Source organism: Anguilla rostrata, chromosome 7 (assembly GCF_018555375.3).
Source record: "Anguilla rostrata isolate EN2019 chromosome 7, ASM1855537v3, whole genome shotgun sequence".
Classification (NCBI taxonomy): Eukaryota; Metazoa; Chordata; class Actinopteri; order Anguilliformes; family Anguillidae; genus Anguilla; species Anguilla rostrata.
This window is the reverse complement of record NC_057939.1, coordinates 37,104,997-37,125,165: the sequence shown is the minus strand read 5'-3', so window position 1 is coordinate 37,125,165 and position 20,169 is coordinate 37,104,997. Positions and strand designations below refer to the sequence as shown.

The 20,169-nt window shown below is 39.7% G+C and overlaps 1 protein-coding gene across 6 annotated transcripts in view; it reads right to left on the bottom strand.

Moving 5' to 3' along the window:
• Positions 1-30: 30 nt before the first annotated feature.
• LOC135259622 (lysyl oxidase homolog 3A-like) overlaps positions 31-20,169 on the bottom strand; it is a 47,812-nt gene continuing 27,673 nt past the window's right edge. For 3 of the 6 annotated variants that reach the window (XM_064344184.1, XM_064344186.1, XM_064344187.1), the window contains 8 exons: positions 16,035-16,189; positions 14,127-14,297; positions 11,848-12,007; positions 10,188-10,431; positions 7,183-7,298; positions 6,284-6,420; positions 5,563-5,674; positions 31-4,943 (listed from right to left, as the gene is read on the bottom strand). In XM_064344184.1, coding sequence (XP_064200254.1) covers positions 4,870-4,943; positions 5,563-5,674; positions 6,284-6,420; positions 7,183-7,298; positions 10,188-10,431; positions 11,848-12,007; positions 14,127-14,297; positions 16,035-16,189 — 1,169 coding nt within the window. In that variant the 3' untranslated portion in view covers positions 31-4,869. Of the gene's footprint in view, positions 4,944-5,562; positions 5,675-6,283; positions 6,421-7,182; positions 7,299-10,187; positions 10,432-11,847; positions 12,008-13,344; positions 13,501-14,126; positions 14,298-16,034; positions 16,190-20,169 lie in introns of all 6 variants that reach the window. The other 3 variants (XM_064344185.1, XM_064344189.1, XM_064344188.1) reach the window with 2 other exon arrangements.

Sequence of the window (20,169 nt, the reverse complement as noted above, 5' to 3'; positions counted from 1 at the left end):
CTTCTTAAAAATTATGCACAATCCACAGAGTCTGATGCAACTGGATTTATTGTAGGTGAATCAAAGATTACATACAGGAACCTGGGCTGATCTGCACAGATCAATACAAACAACAATCGTTCATAACTCAAAGACAAGACATCCAATCATTCCCCAAACACTCTGAAAACCCCGGGGGTTTCCATCTCCTTTTTATCCATTTTTGACAGCTCCTCCTGTTGTGGAGCTTAACTTAGGTACTTCCCACCTGTTCGCTTTGGTTTCTTAGGTTCTATTCTTGACACCATTATCTCCCAACTCTCAGAAACCATTATTTCCTAGCCCCTTCCTTTCTTTAATTAAAATAGGTACTCCCTTCTCCCATCTAAGTCCCGCCCCTTCTTTGCCACGAAACATGTATTCAACTCCCCAAATTCCTGCTGGATTTTATTCTTAGCGACACGTCTGTGAAAGGCCTAGTTTGCATGGCAGAAGCTGTGTTTACATTGTGTATAGATTTTTACTGCTTGTGTTTTATATTTAGTGCACACTTCTACAGATTATTAATACTTTGGCCAAGGTCAGGCCTTTGTTAGTTCTACACGTACTTCCTCTGTTAATAACATGATCCATCACGGTGGTGATGGCTTGTCATCTTAAATACATTTCTTTCCCACAATGTATTGCTTAAACCTGATAGTGCACAATATCCATAAAATCCTATTTGATGTGCCCCAGTTAGGCATCTCTTATGCTTACAGAATAAGTGATCATGTGAGCCACTTTTTTGACTTCTCCTTTCACTCCATGCTAAATTGATCTGCTACTGCACATATCTTTAACCTGTATCGCTTTATTGTACTGTCCTTGTACACACTGGTGCAATGCAAAACTAGATATATAGATTGAAAAATAAAATACTGAAATCTCAAATAAAGCTTGTTCTTTAAACAAAAAGGCTTATGTTTAATGTCATATTTGCTCAATCTGCTCATTTTCTGTTCAAGCACATACAGTAGTATGCAAACATTTGGGCACTTGTGGTCAAACCGCATGTTTTGTTGATTTTTAAAGTAAAAAGAAGTAAACCTCTCCAGGGGAACAAACTGAACAATTTATTACCGAGTTACTGATATTCCACATTACACAGGGCACACGTCTCTCTGCTTGGGATCACCTGAGATTACAATAGCATAGCACCACCTTTTCTGACCAAAATGTAAGGCAAAGCAATAATGAAGCTTGAATACCACTCAGAATTTTGTTGTGAGTGGTTATGCTTCCATTAGAATATTGCAGTGAATTTACTTAACATTGTGGTGCTAAACACATTTATGTTAACAGTGCAAAAGACCCATCAAGACTGGGTATCCAAATTGCTTTTGTTTGAAAAATGTCACATAAACTGAGCAAGGACACACAGCAGGACACTCCAAATGATTGCTTTTTAATGCAGCTAAGATCCAAGTTAGGTTTTGTGCAAATTGCAGCTGTTTCCATTTGCCTTAATGCACATTTAGACAAGGAATTAGCATCTTCCTGAATGATCAACTTCATATAAATGCTAAGGTCTCACAAAGTTGAAAGTCGTACACAGAAAAAGTAGCATAAAAATGGATTCTTTAGCCACATTCATTAATGAAAATGGAAATATTACAAAATATAATTATATTATTCTTTACAACCCAGTTTCCTTGTAGTGAATCCTGACAACATTATTGTAATCAGAGACCACTCAGCACCAGTCACTTCATGGTAAACATGAGCAATGGCATAATCACAAGATTTTTTTCATATTATTTTCTTAAAATATCATAGTGTGCTTAACAATGCTTACCTTTCTCTCCACATTAACCTGTTCTATTGGATATATAACATACTGAAGCTATTTAGCTTAATTCCTGCTTAAGTATACAATGACCATGGACTATTTCAGAGTGGACTTTTCCACAGTACAAAGGCCTGCTATGCTACAATTCTCATCAAATCATTTTGTTTTGTTTTTCTCTTTCAAACAAAATAAGGTAGGATGCTTTTGTCACCCATGGTAGTTCTCCCATCTGCATGGGAGACATTTCCTCAAGACACCAAAACAAGTATTGTGTGTCAAAATGTGATATGAAACTAATCACAGGATGACATTCAAGACTGATATTCAAGTTCAAAAAGGAACACTACTACAGAAAATGAGGTAAAATGACATCAAACTACATTTAGAGAGAGCAATAGAATGTAAAGTGTACGCTACTCATTCAATGAATCTGTTGGATAATCAAAATTTACATAAGACCCAGCAATTCATTTTTTGTACCCTGTAGGGGATATGAGTCTCTGGTCTTAATTTCAAAAAACAAATATTCTACTATGGGTCTCAGGAGGATACACAATTTTAGATTTGTGATCAATCAATTCACATATGATTAAAATGCAGATTCTCAGAATTTAATGAAGTGCATTTATACATTTTGCTTTCACTATGTAGAAATTACAGCATGTTTTTTTTTACTGTACACAGCCCCCCATTTTAAGGCATCATAATGTTTGGGACAAATGGATTCACGTGTTTCTGCTTAGTTAAGTCGGTACAATTGATTCCTTAGTGCAGGTATAAGACAGCTTTTGGTATCTAGCCTTGATTCTAGACTTTTGATTGCCTTTGGAGACTTATTGGCATTTGTCAACATGAGGATCAGAGTTATTGTGCCAATGAAAGTTAAGGAAGCCATTATAAGGCTGAGAAATAAAAAATAAATAACCAGAGACATAGGCTAAACCTTAGGTTTACCAAAATTAATGTTTGGATTGTCGTTAAGAAGAATGAGAGTACTGGTGAGCTCAGGGCCTGGTAGATCAAGAAAGTCCTCTACAGGTGATGACCGAAGAATTCTCACCATTATGATGAAAAACTTCCAGACAACTGTCTGACAGATCAGAAAAAACTTCAGGAATCAGGCATGGATGTGTCAGTGACTACTGTCAGCAGAAGACTTCATGAACAGAACTACAGAGGCTACACTGTATGCTGCAAACCCCTAATTAGCTGTAAAACAGGATGGAAAAAGGTCTTGAGGACAAAAGGACCAAGATTAGCTTGAATCAGAGTGATGGCAAGAGCAAAGTATTCAAGCCAAAAGAAACTGCCCAAGTTCAAAAGCACCTCTCCCCTCATCTGTGAAACATGGTGGTGGGAGTATTTAGATTGGGCATGCATGGCTGCCACAGGTCCTGGCTCACTCCTCTTTATTGATGATGTAACTGCTGATAACAGTATTAGAATGTGTACAGTGTGTAGAATCATCTTGTCTTCTCAGGTTCAAGCAAATGCCTCCAAACTCATTGGATGGTGCATCATCCGATATAGCGAAACAATGATCCCAAACATACTGCAAAATCAACTAAAGATTTAGCAGCTAAAAACTGGAAATTCTTCTCTGGTCAACTCATTCACCCAATCTGAATATAACTGAGCATGTGCTTCATATGCAGGTATGCTGAAGAGAAAACTTAAGGCAACTAGCCGCAAAGCAAGCAGGAGCTATAGGTGGCTGCAATACAGGTCTGGCAGAGCATCACCAGAGAAGATACACAACATCTAGTGATGACTATGTGTCACAGACTTCAAGCAGTCAATGTATGCAAAGGATATGTGGCAAATTAGTAAACACGACTACTTTCATTTGCATAACCTTAATATGTCCCAAACATTATGGTCCCTGGAAATGGGAGGGTGTTATGTGCTAAGTGCTGCAATTTCTACTCAGTGAAACCAAAATGTATACCCTTTCATAAAAGCTGAGAATCTGCACTTTAACCGCATGTGAATGTGAAATCTAAAATTGGAGTACAGAGCCAAATCAAGGAAACGTGTGTGTGTGTGTGTGTGTGTGCACGTGCATGTGTAAGTGCATGTGTGTTCATTTTTGTGAGCATTAATACAAGGCTCAGATTAGGGCTGTATTGATGTAAAATGTGTTGTCAGAATCTGAAGGTAATAGCGAGGTCTCAAAATTTACCCTTATTGCCATGAGTAATTTTCCTCATTGTGTTCATGACTACAAATGCAACTGCTGTCAAATTTGAAGTTTGAATATAAGTTTCACAATGCAACATCAGAGTCTTGCTTCTACTGAGTCCAACATTCAAATTTTTAAATGAACTAGCTGTCTTCATTTATGAATTGATTATTTATTATCTACTCATAGCTTCTGATAGATGTTTACATATATACCACAGAATACCAAGACGTGATAGTAATGGTACCTCTGTTGAAACTAAATATGTATGAGGAACAAAACAGCACCAGTCTGGTTGGGTATCTTGAGGTGCTTATATGCACCCTGTAAATTCCAATACATTGCAGTATCCCAAGGGATGTATTGCAATCCCAGCTGTAAATCAAAACAGGTTAAAATCCTCATATAAAACTCACACACAAACATTCTTCATTTTGGTTGTGCATTAATATTCATAAAAAATAAGAACATACTCTATGAAATCAGGTTTTTTTCATAGCTAGTTCAGAATATACAAAGCTGCATGGCAATTATATAAAAAATAAAATAAAAAAACTTTATATTCCAAAGTGTCGCACTACTACTTGGATAACTGACATGGTTACTGTGAAATAATTGCACAGCATTTGTGATGGGTCATGTTTAGCGAGAAAAATAAAAAAATAAACTATAATTTCACATCAGCTAGTCTTATATCGCTCTGTGTTTGAACTTCTGAATGACTGATGGTTGTTAGTCCCAGGTCGGAGGTGCAACTGAATTCAGTTGATAAGTGTTGGGCACTATCACAGACCACACAAACTACATATCTGGGTCTTAAATACGCCCACTCCGGACTTCCGAGCTATAGAATAACTCAGGAAGACGTCCAGCTGAATTAAGAGATCTGGTTATTTAGCTGCCCAGGATACTTTTCAAACTTCTTCTCTGCCTCTTCACTGAATGAGTCACCTGCGGATAAAGAAGAGACCACTCAGTGTCAGCTTTTAGCTGCAACTAAATGTGTGCTTTACGCTGAACCAGTTTTACCAAGTGATCAGTCCAGTGAAACACAAGCATTATCCTATACACTGAACCCCTTCTATGAATTACACTGATCTAAACTAAATTTAATTGAGTTTTAGATGGGCTTGCACTGGTTTGACCCATAAAACATCCGCCAGTAATTATGATCACACGATTCTTCTATCAACAATGCTTCCAAGCAGAATTTTCTGGAGAAGAAATGGCCCCCTTTTCTTACAAGCAACCTCACAATATTTGGACAGAGCTTAATAAAACTTGGTGTCTTAAGCTGCAGATTTGGTAGGCAAGTAAATTTGCTTTTGTTCCAGCCAGCCCTGTCATGTTTCAATTTGGTCAATTAGTTTCACAGCTTACATTTTTGCAAAAAGACACAACACAAATGTAATGGCACCTGTATGCTATTCTTAAATGTTTTTTTCCCCTAAAGACTATTTCTATGTCTACGGTGTCTTTGCAAATTGCCATTGTGGTGGTTAACATGGTATACATTTCAATCAGACTTGTATACCCTTTTTTCCCTGGCCATCACTGTAAAGTTACTCACCAAGATGGCATTTGTGCAGCCAAACACGATGGCCATCATATTTGCAGTTGCATTTCATGGCATTGTTGGTGAAGTCACTCTCCGCTACTTCAAAGTTGGGGTTTATCACCACCTGAGCATGGGGAATCAAGGGGCATTGTGAGGGGAACCAGCAAACACCCAGGCAAAAAAACACTCTGCTCACTGTGATCTCGTACTTGAGTCTAGATCTCATACCTCCTCTCCTATACTTTCCCTTGACTGTAATAATTTACACTCTTTAGTCTATCAACACAGATAAGTTTGTGTCAGTGTAACTTTAGTTATCCCAGTCACAGTAAAAATGTCACTCAGAGGATCATGGAATCATGGGATTCAAGCCCATGAGTCCACTGCAATAGCTGTACTCCACTGCCTTTCTGCCACTTTCATTTATAAAAGTGAAATTTTATTTAAGCAGGCTTAAGATGGAATTTTCAGCAGCATTTTCATTCACAAAATGATGCACTGACATTCTATTACTTTGGAATAATTATTTTACTGTTATTACACTGCCATTTGCTCCATTTGTTTTATACTTATGTTCACTGAAGCAGTTTGAGATGCATCTTATGTTAAAAATGTGCTATACAAATGATGTCATTAAAATTATTAGTATGTATTCATATGAAGAATGTATAAATATAATTTTCCCCCAAACTTTCTGCTGCACCATTATCAGATTTCTGGGCTCAGTGCTTACTTGTAATATGTAGTTTCCTGGTTTGACATCAGTAATATCGATCCACTGGCAGTCGATATCATGTCGGTACTGATCCCAGCAGCCCACTGTGATGCCTTGCTCACCAAAGTTTGCGCACTCATAGCGTTTCGAAATTCCTGTGACATGGGCACAATACACTTTAGACACATGTATCTACATCCATGCTATATAAGCAAGCACTCGATATTACATTTCATTATCAATACAGACCTATCCAATTGCAGCAAGCTTGAGTAAAGTACAGAATCAGTAATAATGATTTTATAATGTCAAGCCTCGACAGACATTGCAGAAAATACAATTGTTTGAGGACCAATTCTAGGGCATCAGAGCACATATAATTTACATGTAATTACACCCAGTGTAAGTAACAAATCTTTTTCTCTCCGTGCAGCTTAAATGTGCAATAGTTCTTGGTTACCAGCACACTTCAGGCACTTCCGATAGGTTTACCAACAGAGGGCGCTCCAACTATTTTGTCCCACCGATCCCACTTTTACTGACAGGCTACCCAGCTCCAACTTTGACTGAAGGGCTTTTTATGAAGTTAGCTGTTTTGTTTTGCTAAGGCTGTGCAGATATACTGATATAAAAATAATATGCTTGTATTTTAGTGAGTAAACCATGCCAGCCAATCCATATACTATAAATACTGGTGAATCTGCCTAAAATACACAGAATGGTTGGGCAACAGGCTAGTGTGTAGATTCTGTACAGACTGACTGATCTTGAATTGTTTAATAATGATGTAATTATAGTGGTCACGTTAGTGGGTGGGATGGGCTATAAATGGGATTTAAAGACAAGTCAATCTGTGAAGGATTCCAGAAACAAGACATCCCCCTCTGCCCCACTGCAACCTTAGGATCCTACAGTACCTTCATGGCAGTCTGTGTCCTCCAGACAGAAACTGGCCTTGTGGCCATCTGCCACTTTAGTGCCATTGATGGACAGCAGGTCATAGTGGGTGAAGATGTCCATGCTGTGATAGTGCCTAAGGGACCAAACGTGTACACACACGCACACACACACATACACACACACATCCACGCACGCACATGCAAACACACATGCACAAACAGTGAAACATTCCACAGGAAGTTACAAGTAGGGCCTACTCCTATGAATGTGTTAGCGTGTCATTTTCTAATAATGTTTCTGTAATGATTTCCATGAATATAGTGACAATATTATGTAGCCTGTAAGACATTTCAAGGAGCAGAAGGGGGCAGTGATTTAGAATGACAGGCAATGGACTACTGCGTCAATGAGGTTTTTGGGATATGACTATACTGTAACCTGTTTGTATAATTTGTGCAAACATAATTACTGGTACTTTATATTTCCTTAGTAAAACTAATTAATTAATGGTTGGCATGTCGGAAAAACTGGTCACAAAGACTAAAAAAAGGGTGATCTCTTACATTTTTCAGATTCTACCTGAATCATTTCATGAAGCCATTCAGTAATCTGTCAACATTATAACTTATAATAACTTAACATAGGCTTTTTTAAAGGCGGCAAACCTGCATTTTAAATTAAATGTCCTGATTGATATTGATCTATATGTTTTTGCTACTGTGCACTGTTGAAAAGCCAGCAAAATCTAATGCCTTTTCATGTTATCTTGCCAGACTAATCATAGAAGAGAAATAAGACCAGTTTGTACCCAAGAGTCTTCTTAATTTACGAACTGCACAATAATGGTGTGGTGAAATGTAACTTCAGATGCATCAAATCAAGACAGTCTTTGCAAAGTGTGGCAAGGGACAAAGACGCCATTTTGTGGTTCTGCATTTAAACCATTGTCCTTACGTTACAAATAAATGTGTTTCCCAGTTAAATATACATGATGACTTAAGTGGTGACATTCATATTTAAGAGCATATTTAGCATTTATCAGCATTTCTGATAAATGCTAAAATGTAAAGGAAAACGTACTTGATGGTTATGTAAATAAATAAATAAATAAATAAATAAAAACTTCAGTTAGTCACAAGGACAAACCTTAAACATAGGAAGGTTGACTAGCCCCTCCCAGTATCTTTTCTTTGGAATCAGTTCCACTGAATCAATGCTGTCCCCAAATATTAACTTTTTCAAATGTATAAATCTGATGTATAAGCAATATGCGTATAGCGTGACTACGTGTATGAAATGAGATTAAAGGCAGGATGTGAACCGAAAGCATGGTGTAAATAAAGAGCCGACTTTGGCTGACAGTGGAAACCAGATGGGTCTCGAGGAAGTCCAGCTGACAGTGTTCTCATAACATCGCTGTGATGTTTCGCAACATTATAGAAATGTTATGATGACCTGATGTGTTGAGGTGAAGCTTTCAACATAATTCAACAGCATTGACCTTGGACACAATCAGCAATAGTACTAGTATTATTTTTCTGTAGCTACTCAAAAGTTCTTACTTATATAAAATACATTTCAAATAATTTCAATAATGATGTACGTGAAGCTGTTTAGCTGTCTAAATGACTCATAGGTACAAAATTTTAAACCCAAGAAACATTAACAGACAATGGGGAGTCAGATATGGCAAATTAAAAGCACACGAGCCACTGAAAGACAACCACAGCAGATGCTATAGGGAAAAACACTGACGAGAAAGACACTGTGCATGCTCAACAAGACCCCTGGGGAGAGTGACAAAAGACAGCAATGCCAAATGGTAAGATACTGCCAAAGTAAAGCTGTGCTAATGACTCTTTTGGGTGTGTTTTGTACTCACAAAAAAGTGTCAAAATCTTTCAAATGATTGTATATACACTATCTGGACACACCTAGGTCTGGGGCTGTTTTCCATGGTTTGGGCTAGGCCCCTTAATTCCAATGATGGTTAATCTTAATGCAATGACATTCTAGACAATTTTGTGCTTCCAACTTTTTAGCAACAGTTTGAGGAAGGCCCTTTCCTGTTTCAGCTTGACAATTCCCCCGGGCACACAGCGAGGTCCATATAAAAATGGTTGTCGAGATTGGTGTGGAAGAACTTCACTGGCCTGAACAGAGACCTGGCCTCAATCCCATCCACCACCTTTGTGATCAACTGGAAAGCCAACTGAGACCAGGCCTAATTGCCCAATCAGCACCCATCCTCACAAATGCGCTTCTGGCTGAATGGAAGAAAATCCCTGCAATACTCCAATATCTAGTGTAAAGCCTTCCCAGAAGAGTGGAGGCTGTTATAGCAGCAAGGGGTAGACAAACTCCATATTATTGGCCATAGTTTAGTCAGGTGTCCACACACATTTGGCCATGTAGTGTACTCTTCATTCTTGTGAAATCAACTCAGCATCTTAGATTTTCTTTAACATTAGTGAATATATTTCTTTATTTTTTAACCAATATTTTTTTTCCCCCACTAAATTTGGAATGCCCAGCAGTCCAGAATATACAGTTCTAATATGTAGTCACTCTGATGCAGGCATGCAATTTTTCTAATTGCAGCTCTTTACCTGTTGTATTGTATTAAATAATAATATGAGTAAATTTTTGATATTATTTTGATATTTTTTGTTTGTGTAGGTATGGGGGGGGGGGGTGAATACAGTTCTTGCAACTGGCCCTTCCCACTGTAAGAGGGGTGGGGCAAAGGGAAGATTCTGTTCAAGACACAGTGAGAAATGCAACACCAGTGCTAGCACAGCAACAACAACAACAATAAAAATGATATTTTTCCAGCTCACTGACATGCTTGACTGGCAACCACATTCACAGCCACAGAAAGAGGACAGAGGACGGACCATGCTTTGAGCGAGTCATGCTGTTGAGTTATGCAGTGCTCCTCCACAAACAGGCAGCTGGGACAGGCAAGCTAGCCACCCCTCCCTGGCTCCCCTCGCAAGCCACCGCCGAGCCCCGTATTTACCTATGGCATTCGTGCCACACCCAGGAGTGGCGCCCAGCCTTGGGGCGAAAGTCGGCGCGGCCGATGTTGTGGATCTGTGAAGAGAAGCGCAGCAGGCGGCGATGGCCGTAGGGCCAGTTGGCCTTGGCGGCGGATTTGGAGAGGCAGTCCTCTTCCGCGGCACAGTAGAGCATGTGCAGGGGTCGGTCCTCGATGTACACTGTCTGCTCCACCAGAGGGGCATGGAGAATCAGGTCAGAGGCCGCTGTCAGAACGACGGGGGGGGGGGGGATAGAGAAAGAGACAAGGAGAGAAAATTAATTCTGATTTGAAATATCCCCTGCAGCTCATCCAGAATGCTGCAGCTTGTCTGGTCTACAACTTCCCCAGATATTCCCATGTCACCACCCTGCTCACTGACCTCCACTGGCTGCCTGTTATGGCTCGCATCAAATTTAAGACTTTGGTGCTTGCATACCAGGCGGCTAAGGGGTCAGCACCAGGATACATCCAGAGGATCATCAGACCCGACACACCAGCCAGACCTCTCCGTTCTGCCACCTCTGGACACTTGGCAACTCCCCCTCTTCGTGTCTGTACTTCCCATTCGCGTCTGCTGTCTGTCCTGGCCCCTCGCTGGTGGAATGACCTTCCCGTGCAGGTCAGAACAGCAGAGAATCTGACTACCTTCAAGCGCAGACTAAAGACTCATCTCTTCAGGCTGCACCTCTCCCCACCCCTCCCTAGTCTCTAGTTTAGCTCTACTCTATTTACCTCAATGTACCTAGTTAGGCTAATGAAATCTCGTTAGTTTTCTACTTGGCAGGATTGTTTTGTTTATTTGCTGAACAGGTTACCCTACAGGGTTGGAGTCCTGATCTATGTGCTCACTTCTGGCACTACGATCTTTACTTCACTCTAGTGTGTTTTTCTGCACCTCTGCACTTTGAACTGATGCACTTGTTGTACGTCGCTCTGGATAAGAGCGTCTGCTAAATGCCTGTAATGTAATGTAACGTAATGTAATGTAAAATAGGAATCATGGCAATCCTGGGGCTGAGGGCAATTGTGTTGATTCTCTTTTACAATGAAGCACCAAAGCACCAACACACAATGATCCAGGAATAGTGGAAATGTTTGCTGAATTAATCCATTATCATCTGGAAGCACCTGTAAAAATGAAAACTCGCAGCAATGATTCAAGTCAAAAGTTCCTGGTAAAAAGTCGGGAAAATAAGACAGGACAGCTGAACACAGTAAACAAATTCCTTGTAACCTTCCCTCATTCCTAAATTACTTGTGGTTTTAAAAACTTACAGGATCAAAGTTCAAAGCAATGAGAAATAGGGCAAAACTATGAAATCGACTATGAACTATTCATTTTTGCAATGAACAGATCATTTTGGTTCTCAAGTCTTCTACTAGCCTCTGATGTCTTATTAAAACTAAAATCAAAACCCTCCATAACAATGACAGAAAATTCTAATATACAAAATGCTAAATGTGCTTACTCCGCAGCCCTCAAGTACCATGACTGGGATGCAGTGAAAAGAAAGAAAGAGGAAAGAGGTCACAATTAGTTCTGACCAAAATGTCACACGGATGTGACGTTTTCCCAGTGTTTCCCTGACATTTTTCAGTTTTCACCAAGAAAATGGAAACACGAAGGCTGGTCACTCACTCTCTGAGCAGATGACACCAGCAGCGAAGCGCGTTCCAGCCTTTTTGCAGCTCACGCTCTTGTGATGCTGGCAGTCGCTGATCCTCATCTCGTCCCCGGCACACTTGACCCCGCTCATCACCACATCCGTCACGTTGCTGCTGTCCCAGTACCACGTTTCCTTGGAGACAACCATAAGCACTGGGGGGTCAGAGGGGATTAATCTTTGACAGGTAATTTCTGATATTAAGAGTCTAAGGACATACTCAATGAAATCTAACAAAAACCACAATGTTATCAAATATTGCTTTACCTTGACATTACACTATAAGGTCATGGTAAGAAATCGTGGTTTTGACATGGATGGGAACATGACAAACCCAATGATGGATATATACCAGAGTTCGTGATTTTTATTCGCTGGCAAAATAATCTTGCGTCTTTGGAAACAAAAATTGTCATTAATATATATAAATATACAAATATGCTTGTGCCTTGCACAACAGGATGCATTAGGTCAAAAAAATACTATTTGTATCCGTGCATTCCATGTGTGTGCAGTGTGTGTGCCTTTCTCAACAGAAGCAGCTGTCAGATCTTGCATCATTGAAGCATTCTTCTTCTGAATTAAGATGAATCGCCCCATACTGAATAAAGATGAAAAATCTAATGGCTAATAAAAGCAATTTTGCTATTCACCAAGGTGGACATGTCGATCAGGGTAGGCAGCTGCTGACTTGAAATCAAATGGTTTATAAGGTTCAGTGCAGCTTAAGCTTTTCTTTAGCTGTATACTTTTGTCAAAATCACTGGAATTTGCCAGACCTTGATACATTTTCCAGCTAAAAACCGACCGCAAACTCTGATATATACATAATTTTATCAATATTTATTTTTTTAGGGACGTGGGGGTTGGGCTGGAGAGGGGGTGAGTACAGTGAGATCAGCAGTTCCCATTGGTTATTTTGGCATGAGGGCAGTATACTTTACATTACATTACATTATAGGCATTTAGCAGACGCTCTTATCCAGAGCGACGTACAACAAGTGCATAGGTTTCATGATGTAGAGGCGCAAAAGAAACACTTCTTCCTCTGGTCATAGCATGTGAAGAGTATTTTTTTTTACAGGGAGTATGATAACTCGTGTTGATGACATGCAGCATGCAACAAATTACTCAGTGACCTCATGCAGAGACCATGTTACACAATGATATCATGCAGGGAGTATGTTACACAGTGACATCATGCTAGAAGTATACAGTATTGTGGCATGCAGGTAATATTTTAATAGCAGTGATGTCATGCAGTGAGTATAGTACACACAGTGATATCAGGTACGGAAAATATGTTAGTATGGAGATGGTATGTTATTCACAATGATTTCATGTTCTGATATTTTCAGTGATGTCATGCTACTTTATATGCAGTGATGATACACAACATTCAAATGCAATGCTTCTGGTTTTCCGTACATAGATTACTCACAATGATAGCATGCGGGGCACAAATTACTCACAGTGATTGCATGCAGGGAGTAGCCAAGCCCCAGCTGTCTGCAGGCTACCATAGCCTCTCGCGTGGTCCAGCCCTCGCTGCAGATTGTGCCCCACCCGGACCCCACCTTAACCTCCAATCGACCCTCATAATCCGTCCGTCCACCCACAATCCGGACCTGTTGAGAGGCCCTGCGGGGCGTCAGTGTCAAAGACCTGAGCCCTCCCATCCCTTTCTCACCCCCCCCACATTCACTTTGGCCAGCCGGTCACCTGAGAAGCCTCACTTAAAGCCTTGGAGGTGCACTCTGAGGTGCAGTCCGTAATGATCGTAAAGGCAGAGGAGAAACAGTTCTTCTTGTTCAGTTACAGGATGAGTGCCAAGCAGTCATCAAAATGCCTTCACTGAGGGAGGCATTTGTAACATCTAAGACTGGAAAACATTAATGTGCTCTCTATTTCTCTGAGAGAAAGATCTTCCATCTCACCAACAGGGAAAAGGTGTTAGTATCTACCTGCTTATGAGGTTTGAGGTCTTAGGTGAAGTATTACACACTACATCATGTGACGAACTCCTACAGCCATCACTTTCCTGGGGGCTTACGTGGCTCACATTTTATTATATAAAATAACTTTTTTGATATTTCAAGTGAAAGTTATTATTTAATTTATTTATGGCCAATTTATATTGACTAATTTTGGTTCATTTTCTTTGTACCAATCTGTTATGCCGAATTGTATTGTAACTGTAGGCTCGCTAATCTCTGCAGTATGAATATCTGGGGGATAACTCCTGGCTACCTACTTTCAGGGCACCGTTAGCGTAGCCTAGCCCCAGCTGTCTGCAGACCACCATGGCCTCCCGTGTGGTCCAGCCCTCTCCACAGATCAACCCCCAACCTTCAGTTCCGTTTGCGTCAGGATTCAGAAGTTCCACTCGCCCCTCAAAGCGTGTACGCCCCCCTGTGATGTTTATCTGTCGGGGGGGTTGAAGGAGTTAGCCACGGGTGCCATCAAACCATCAGTAAGCATGTTATTCAAATGTAGGCTGTTTGGTGACTGCCTATCCAATAAGACTTTGATATTGGATAGGCAGCTGGAAAGCCGGAAATGGTACTGAACATTTTGACAGTTTGACGACTGAAGGGTAGCCAAATGCATTACAGGTGCTGATTTCATTTCCTGGAGAAAGTTCCAGTGACCCATCATCATCATCAAGTTATTCAGTGTTTTTAAAATTGAGTAAAATGCATTTTGTACAGTATGGTTTTACACATTACTTCCAGATTTTTAATTGATCAAATGAAGTTGATCAATGACTGACGGGGCAACTGGAGCAATCTCTCAGGATATCACAATGCAGCACAGTTAAGCTTAGAAGAAGCACTGACAACAACCTTTGCCTGTGTGAAAATGATTACCAACAGTCAAAGAAAGAGAAATAGGGCTCAGTTGCAGTCTATAACAGTTACAGAGGACTGCCAGCTTTCATCTCTTACAGGTGTTACCTCCTTCTCCATTCAATTGCCACAAAGTATTAGTTTTCTCTAATCAGTTAATAAAAGTACATTGAGCATGTTGTCAGTACTACTGTGACAGATGACATGCAGATCCTTTACGTTTCTAGTATCCTAGATGAGTTTCATGTCAACCAGCAACTTACATCCACTGTCATACATTATAAATATATTTAAAAGCCACCTTTGCTTCCAAAAGCAATTGAAACAGATCCAGGGTTATTTCATGGGATGATGGTCGACTGTAATCTATTACTAAATGTAAAAGCCAATGGTATATAATGTGATTGATGTGTCCAACGAAGAACATTTCTAGTCATTCAATCAAATGAAGCAACAAAAATAGTTTCCCTGAAAATATATGATGCAGTTACCATATGCTATAGCTTGCTTTTTAAAACAGTGGCAGTAATAAGCAATAATATAGACAGTTGGAGAATGGCTCAGACCAAATATCTTTGGTGCCAGTTGACATGAATATATAAAAATGCTAATGATTACTTTACTCAAATGACTCCTTTCATTTGAGATTCAGTTATTGTATGATATCTGTCTGCAGATATCCTGTTAGGTTAGCAACGAGCAGTGAAGTGCCATTAGCACTGTTCTAGGTTTAACATCAGGATGCACTTGTTTTCAAACAATTTAAATTTTGTAATTATATAAATGGCTAAACACAATAAAGCAAAGATTGTTCTTCAGTGCATACATCCCACTTTCTTTCTTGGTAAGAACCTCTGAGATACAGACTGTCTGTTCAATTGCATATGGTAAAAAACTGAAAGTAGCATTCATCTTATCAACCCGGAAATACTATTTTAAAAAGCCAACAGAAGGTTCAGAACAAGATTATATAGTTTGCAAAGGAAGCCAAAGATAGCCAGTCACTGAAAAGGAGACACATGATTTTGAAAACCATGCAAAATAAAAAATAATGAACATTCTAATGAGAGTTACTACCTGGTTGATTATCTGTTAGTTTAAACTAAGGTCCATTACTTCAAATGACAGTAGCATACTGACAAATGACTGAAATGATTTTAACTTTCAAAATTACAAACATTTCAGATTTCGAAATGACAAATTTCCCAATTCGTTCATATTTATGAAGTTCTACTATATTTCTACATTTTAAATACTCCTATTAACAGTCAAAGTCTCAGCGAGACTGAACGAGCAAGACGTGGCTCTCTGACCGTTTTCTCGAAGCCAATATAAGGCACGTTGCACTTGACAGAGGCGTCTTCTAAATGGTGGCAGTTCTCAGACGTGATGTTCTTGAAAGGGCAGTTCCACAGGGATTTCTCCTGCCCGGAACACAGGACTTCATTCATGTGGATAGGACCCAGTCCTGCAGATGTTAAGACATGACCCAAATAAGACATTCCTCCACAGGACTTCATCCCCGCCACAACACAACCAAAACTGTAAACTCTCTGCATGGAACATGATCAATAAACACCATGCCCAAAAAGCTATATAGTGGAAGGGTAGGCTGCATTACCATATACAAACACAGAAATGACAAAAATGGCACACCAAAGATCTGGTATTTGAAATAGTGCTGTTTTTACTGTTTTTAAAAAATCTTAATGCATTTTAAGATATCTGTCAGAATGCATTATTCCTTATCTAACAATAATGTATTTGGTTCAAAATGCATTGAGAAATCTGCAGAGATTTTAATTGCTGCAATCAGACTAAATATTTACTTCAATGTTGCTAGATGAAACCCAGATGTCAGCACTGCTGAGCCGGAATTGGTGCATTGTTAGGGGGGTGGGGGCAGTTCGAGTTCTTAATCAAACTATTTTCAAGCAAATCAGTGAATCAGATTGTTATTAGTGCTAGTACCCAGAACAGTAACAGCACACTTGAAAAAGTACATTTAATTGAAAACACATTAGCAAAGTTATATTGGATAGAACTTGAAAGGGAAAGCAAATGTGCTTTGGCAAGTGCACACCTCTGTCCCAAAATTGTAACCAAAGATGAACTGAGCAACTCTGCATAGCTTTGTCTGTTTTGGAAGATCACTGAGCTAAGCCTGAGACTAAAGACTGAGCTAAACTGAATATGAAGACTGATAAACGTACACAGACATTAAGACCTGAAGCAGGGGAAAGCAGACAAAGGTTCAGGAGAAGGCTATTTTCTGAGTAGGTGGGCCCACCATAACCTGCATTCCATCAATGTTTGTGCTTCCTGCAACGAGTACATGCTTATCCAGAGTAAGTAGCCCTGAACTGATACCCACCCAACACACTAGGCTAGGCACGTGAAATATCATCTGAAAAAGTAATAAGATTATACAGAGGTCATCTGGAATCATCTGGAGTCATGTGAACCAAGCTTGGGTGACACACCCCTTTAATGCAAGGGCAGCAGTGTAACATAATGGTTATGGAACAGAGATTATAACCAAAATGGCCTGAAAGAATTGAGGAAATATTGAGTAGCATTGCATTGCTTATTTAATTTCGGTGAGGCAAAATAGCCTATATTGTTTGTCGTAAGTACCGTAACTTGGCGTCATTTTGATATCAATACTTTTAATGGCAGGCCTGGATTTTGGCAGTCTGAATGAATGAGTTATAGATGGTGTATGTATTGTATGTGTGAGTAACTTGGCATTTTTCTACGTTGAAAATGTGTTTTTTATGAGATGTAATATTACACACAAGGAACCTGAGAAAAACAAGACATTTTTTAAATAATTATTATATTTGATCAAACACCCACTTCACCCATGTGAAAAAGTTTATATCTTAAATCTTGGTTTTTATTAAAACCCAGATTAAACATTGAACTTATTATTTATTTTCTCAAATATCTTGGTTAAATATTTAAATATCGTAAATATTTAGCTAATTTCTAACCTTGGATGCAGCTGTTGGATGCAACATGACTAAGCTCACGGTTATAGGCCTATCTGTGTCGTCCCCCCCACCCCCCCACACACACACACACACACATACACAGCAAGGGCTGCAGGGGTGTGTGCTATGCCAGTGATGATTCTGCTATCCAGACCACTGTGAGAATTTAATTTCACTACTGGGAGGTGCTCTTACTAGGAAAAGGGACCATGTAGACAGGGGTTAGCCAGTGAAGGTAATGTACAGTACGTACTCACTGCGTGTGTATCAGCACAGAAACGGTTATGTGAAAATAAAATTCATGTTTTGCATTTTGCAATCTATGACCCCATTCCCCATGCTCACACAAATAAACAGAGGTCTGTATAAATGGAAGCAGAAAACAGACCAGTTCTGTGCTGCTGCTTAATTTAGAATAGTCCCCTTGTTCGGTCCTCGGGTTAAGGAAGCTGAAATATGCCGTTTCTGGGGGTTAGCTTTCCATGAGAAGTGTCTCCACTTGTGGAAGAAACAGTAATGTTTTTTGTAAAGCATAAAGGTCATGTTCTTTAAACATGGTTCTCAGAATGGCCTGGATGAACCTACAGCCCACAGCACCTCAGGACCCACTTAGTGTTTGCCTGACGGAAGAAAACTTATATGTGATGTACATGTCGATGTTTGGCCAGGGACATGTGATTTTTACTAAAGATAGACAGTTGTAAGGTGAGCACTGACTGACTATATTTTATATTTTCAGACTGTTTACTGCAATCACTCTCATTCTTGAATTTGAGCCCCAGAATCAGGACTGCCAATGCAGTAAGACACTGCACACTGTACTTCATAATTCTTTTTCATTAAGAGTGTTTGTTAGTCACCCGAAGAGTAAAAAGTGAAACCAGGGGCTCCCAAATATCTTGATCAGTATAAATGCTTGCTCCAACCATAAGCTGGGCTCTATAGCCCTGATGTCAAGCTGGAGTATGGACTAGGCTCTGTTTTATACTGCCCGCAGTTATGGGGGGCCGTTTAGGAAATAAATAATCCATATACTGTACAAACGTATTGGTTGCTTGGCATATGTATTGGTTTGATATGCATATGTATTGGTCTTTCATTGACGCTTCTGTTGGTTTGTCATTTACGCCTATATTCGTTTGTCACCGGTGCGTTTATTGATTTGTCATTTACGCATACATCGGTTTGTAATTTGCACATATTTGTTTGATTGTCATGTATATCGGTTTGCTTCACATGGATATTGGTTTGGATGGATTAATAATTTGTGCATATATTGTGGTCCTCAGGTTAACACTATATTAGTTCCTCAATTAACATCAGGCTACCCCTTATAATCAGTAATATATTTCCCTCTGCTCTGATTGGCCATAGTTCTTGTGTAGTACTGTGTGGCCAGTAGTAAGTAAATTGCTTACTGGCTCACAGATGAGTGCTTGAGCTGCTATGTTATTGGGAGGACGCAGACAGTACATCAGTGACTTCACAGGCACAACTGATAATTCAAAGTGGTGAGAAGAAAGCCAAGCAAAATTGTGCATTTTTACATATACAAATTAAACAATGCACACACTGAACTACAACTGATTTCAAACAGTTTGACCTTTGACTGTACTCCTCTGACTCATACCTGTATATTTCACTTCTGTTCACGGGTAGCTGAGAGTGTTTGTGCAGCCATGGTTAGCTCTGTAGACCCTGGCGGCCTGCCTTTCCTGAACTTGAGAATTGTATCGACACATTTGTCCTGTCTGTCTCCTTGTCCAATGGGGTAATGTTGAGGTAACATTCACCCCTTTATTTCACCACGTGTTCCTCTTGCACTGCTGACTCACCAGTCTGTGCGTATAGTGAGGTATTTCACATTCTCATATCCATGGTATTCCAACAGCTGCTGAGGCACAAATCAAAGAGGTATAGGGACGGGACTTGTTCTCTGCTCTCTGACACCTGGAGAAGCCTGCCACCTGTGCCCAGCTGTGTGGTTGATTCACAGTGTGGAGCCAATGGACCAAAGGACCAAGAGTCAAATCCAAGTAGGGGCAAAATGTCACTGAGGTTCAGATAATGGGCACCTGCCACTTGCCCTGTGAAAAATTATTTTCAGTCTACTCTACCTCACAGCTGTCATCTCACATTTATATCTAAATAGAATTTAAACTAATATTACAAACAAAGGACAAAGAGCATTTCACCCAGGAAACTTTTTTTTGTAAAACAAATTGAAGGCATCTCAAAGTACAATGAAGATTTCTCCACCCCTACTCACTGTGCCATTTGAAGTCTGTACTTGTGAATGACAAGTCCCTTTCCATTTTATCCTAAGACATTGTGCCTTCTTTATACATATGGACACAGTTTCTATAAAGTTACTAAAGATAAAGTACTAGGCCTATGAAACACAATACAAGATATTTTACAGCTAAAACAATCATTAGCTAAAAGTTACAAA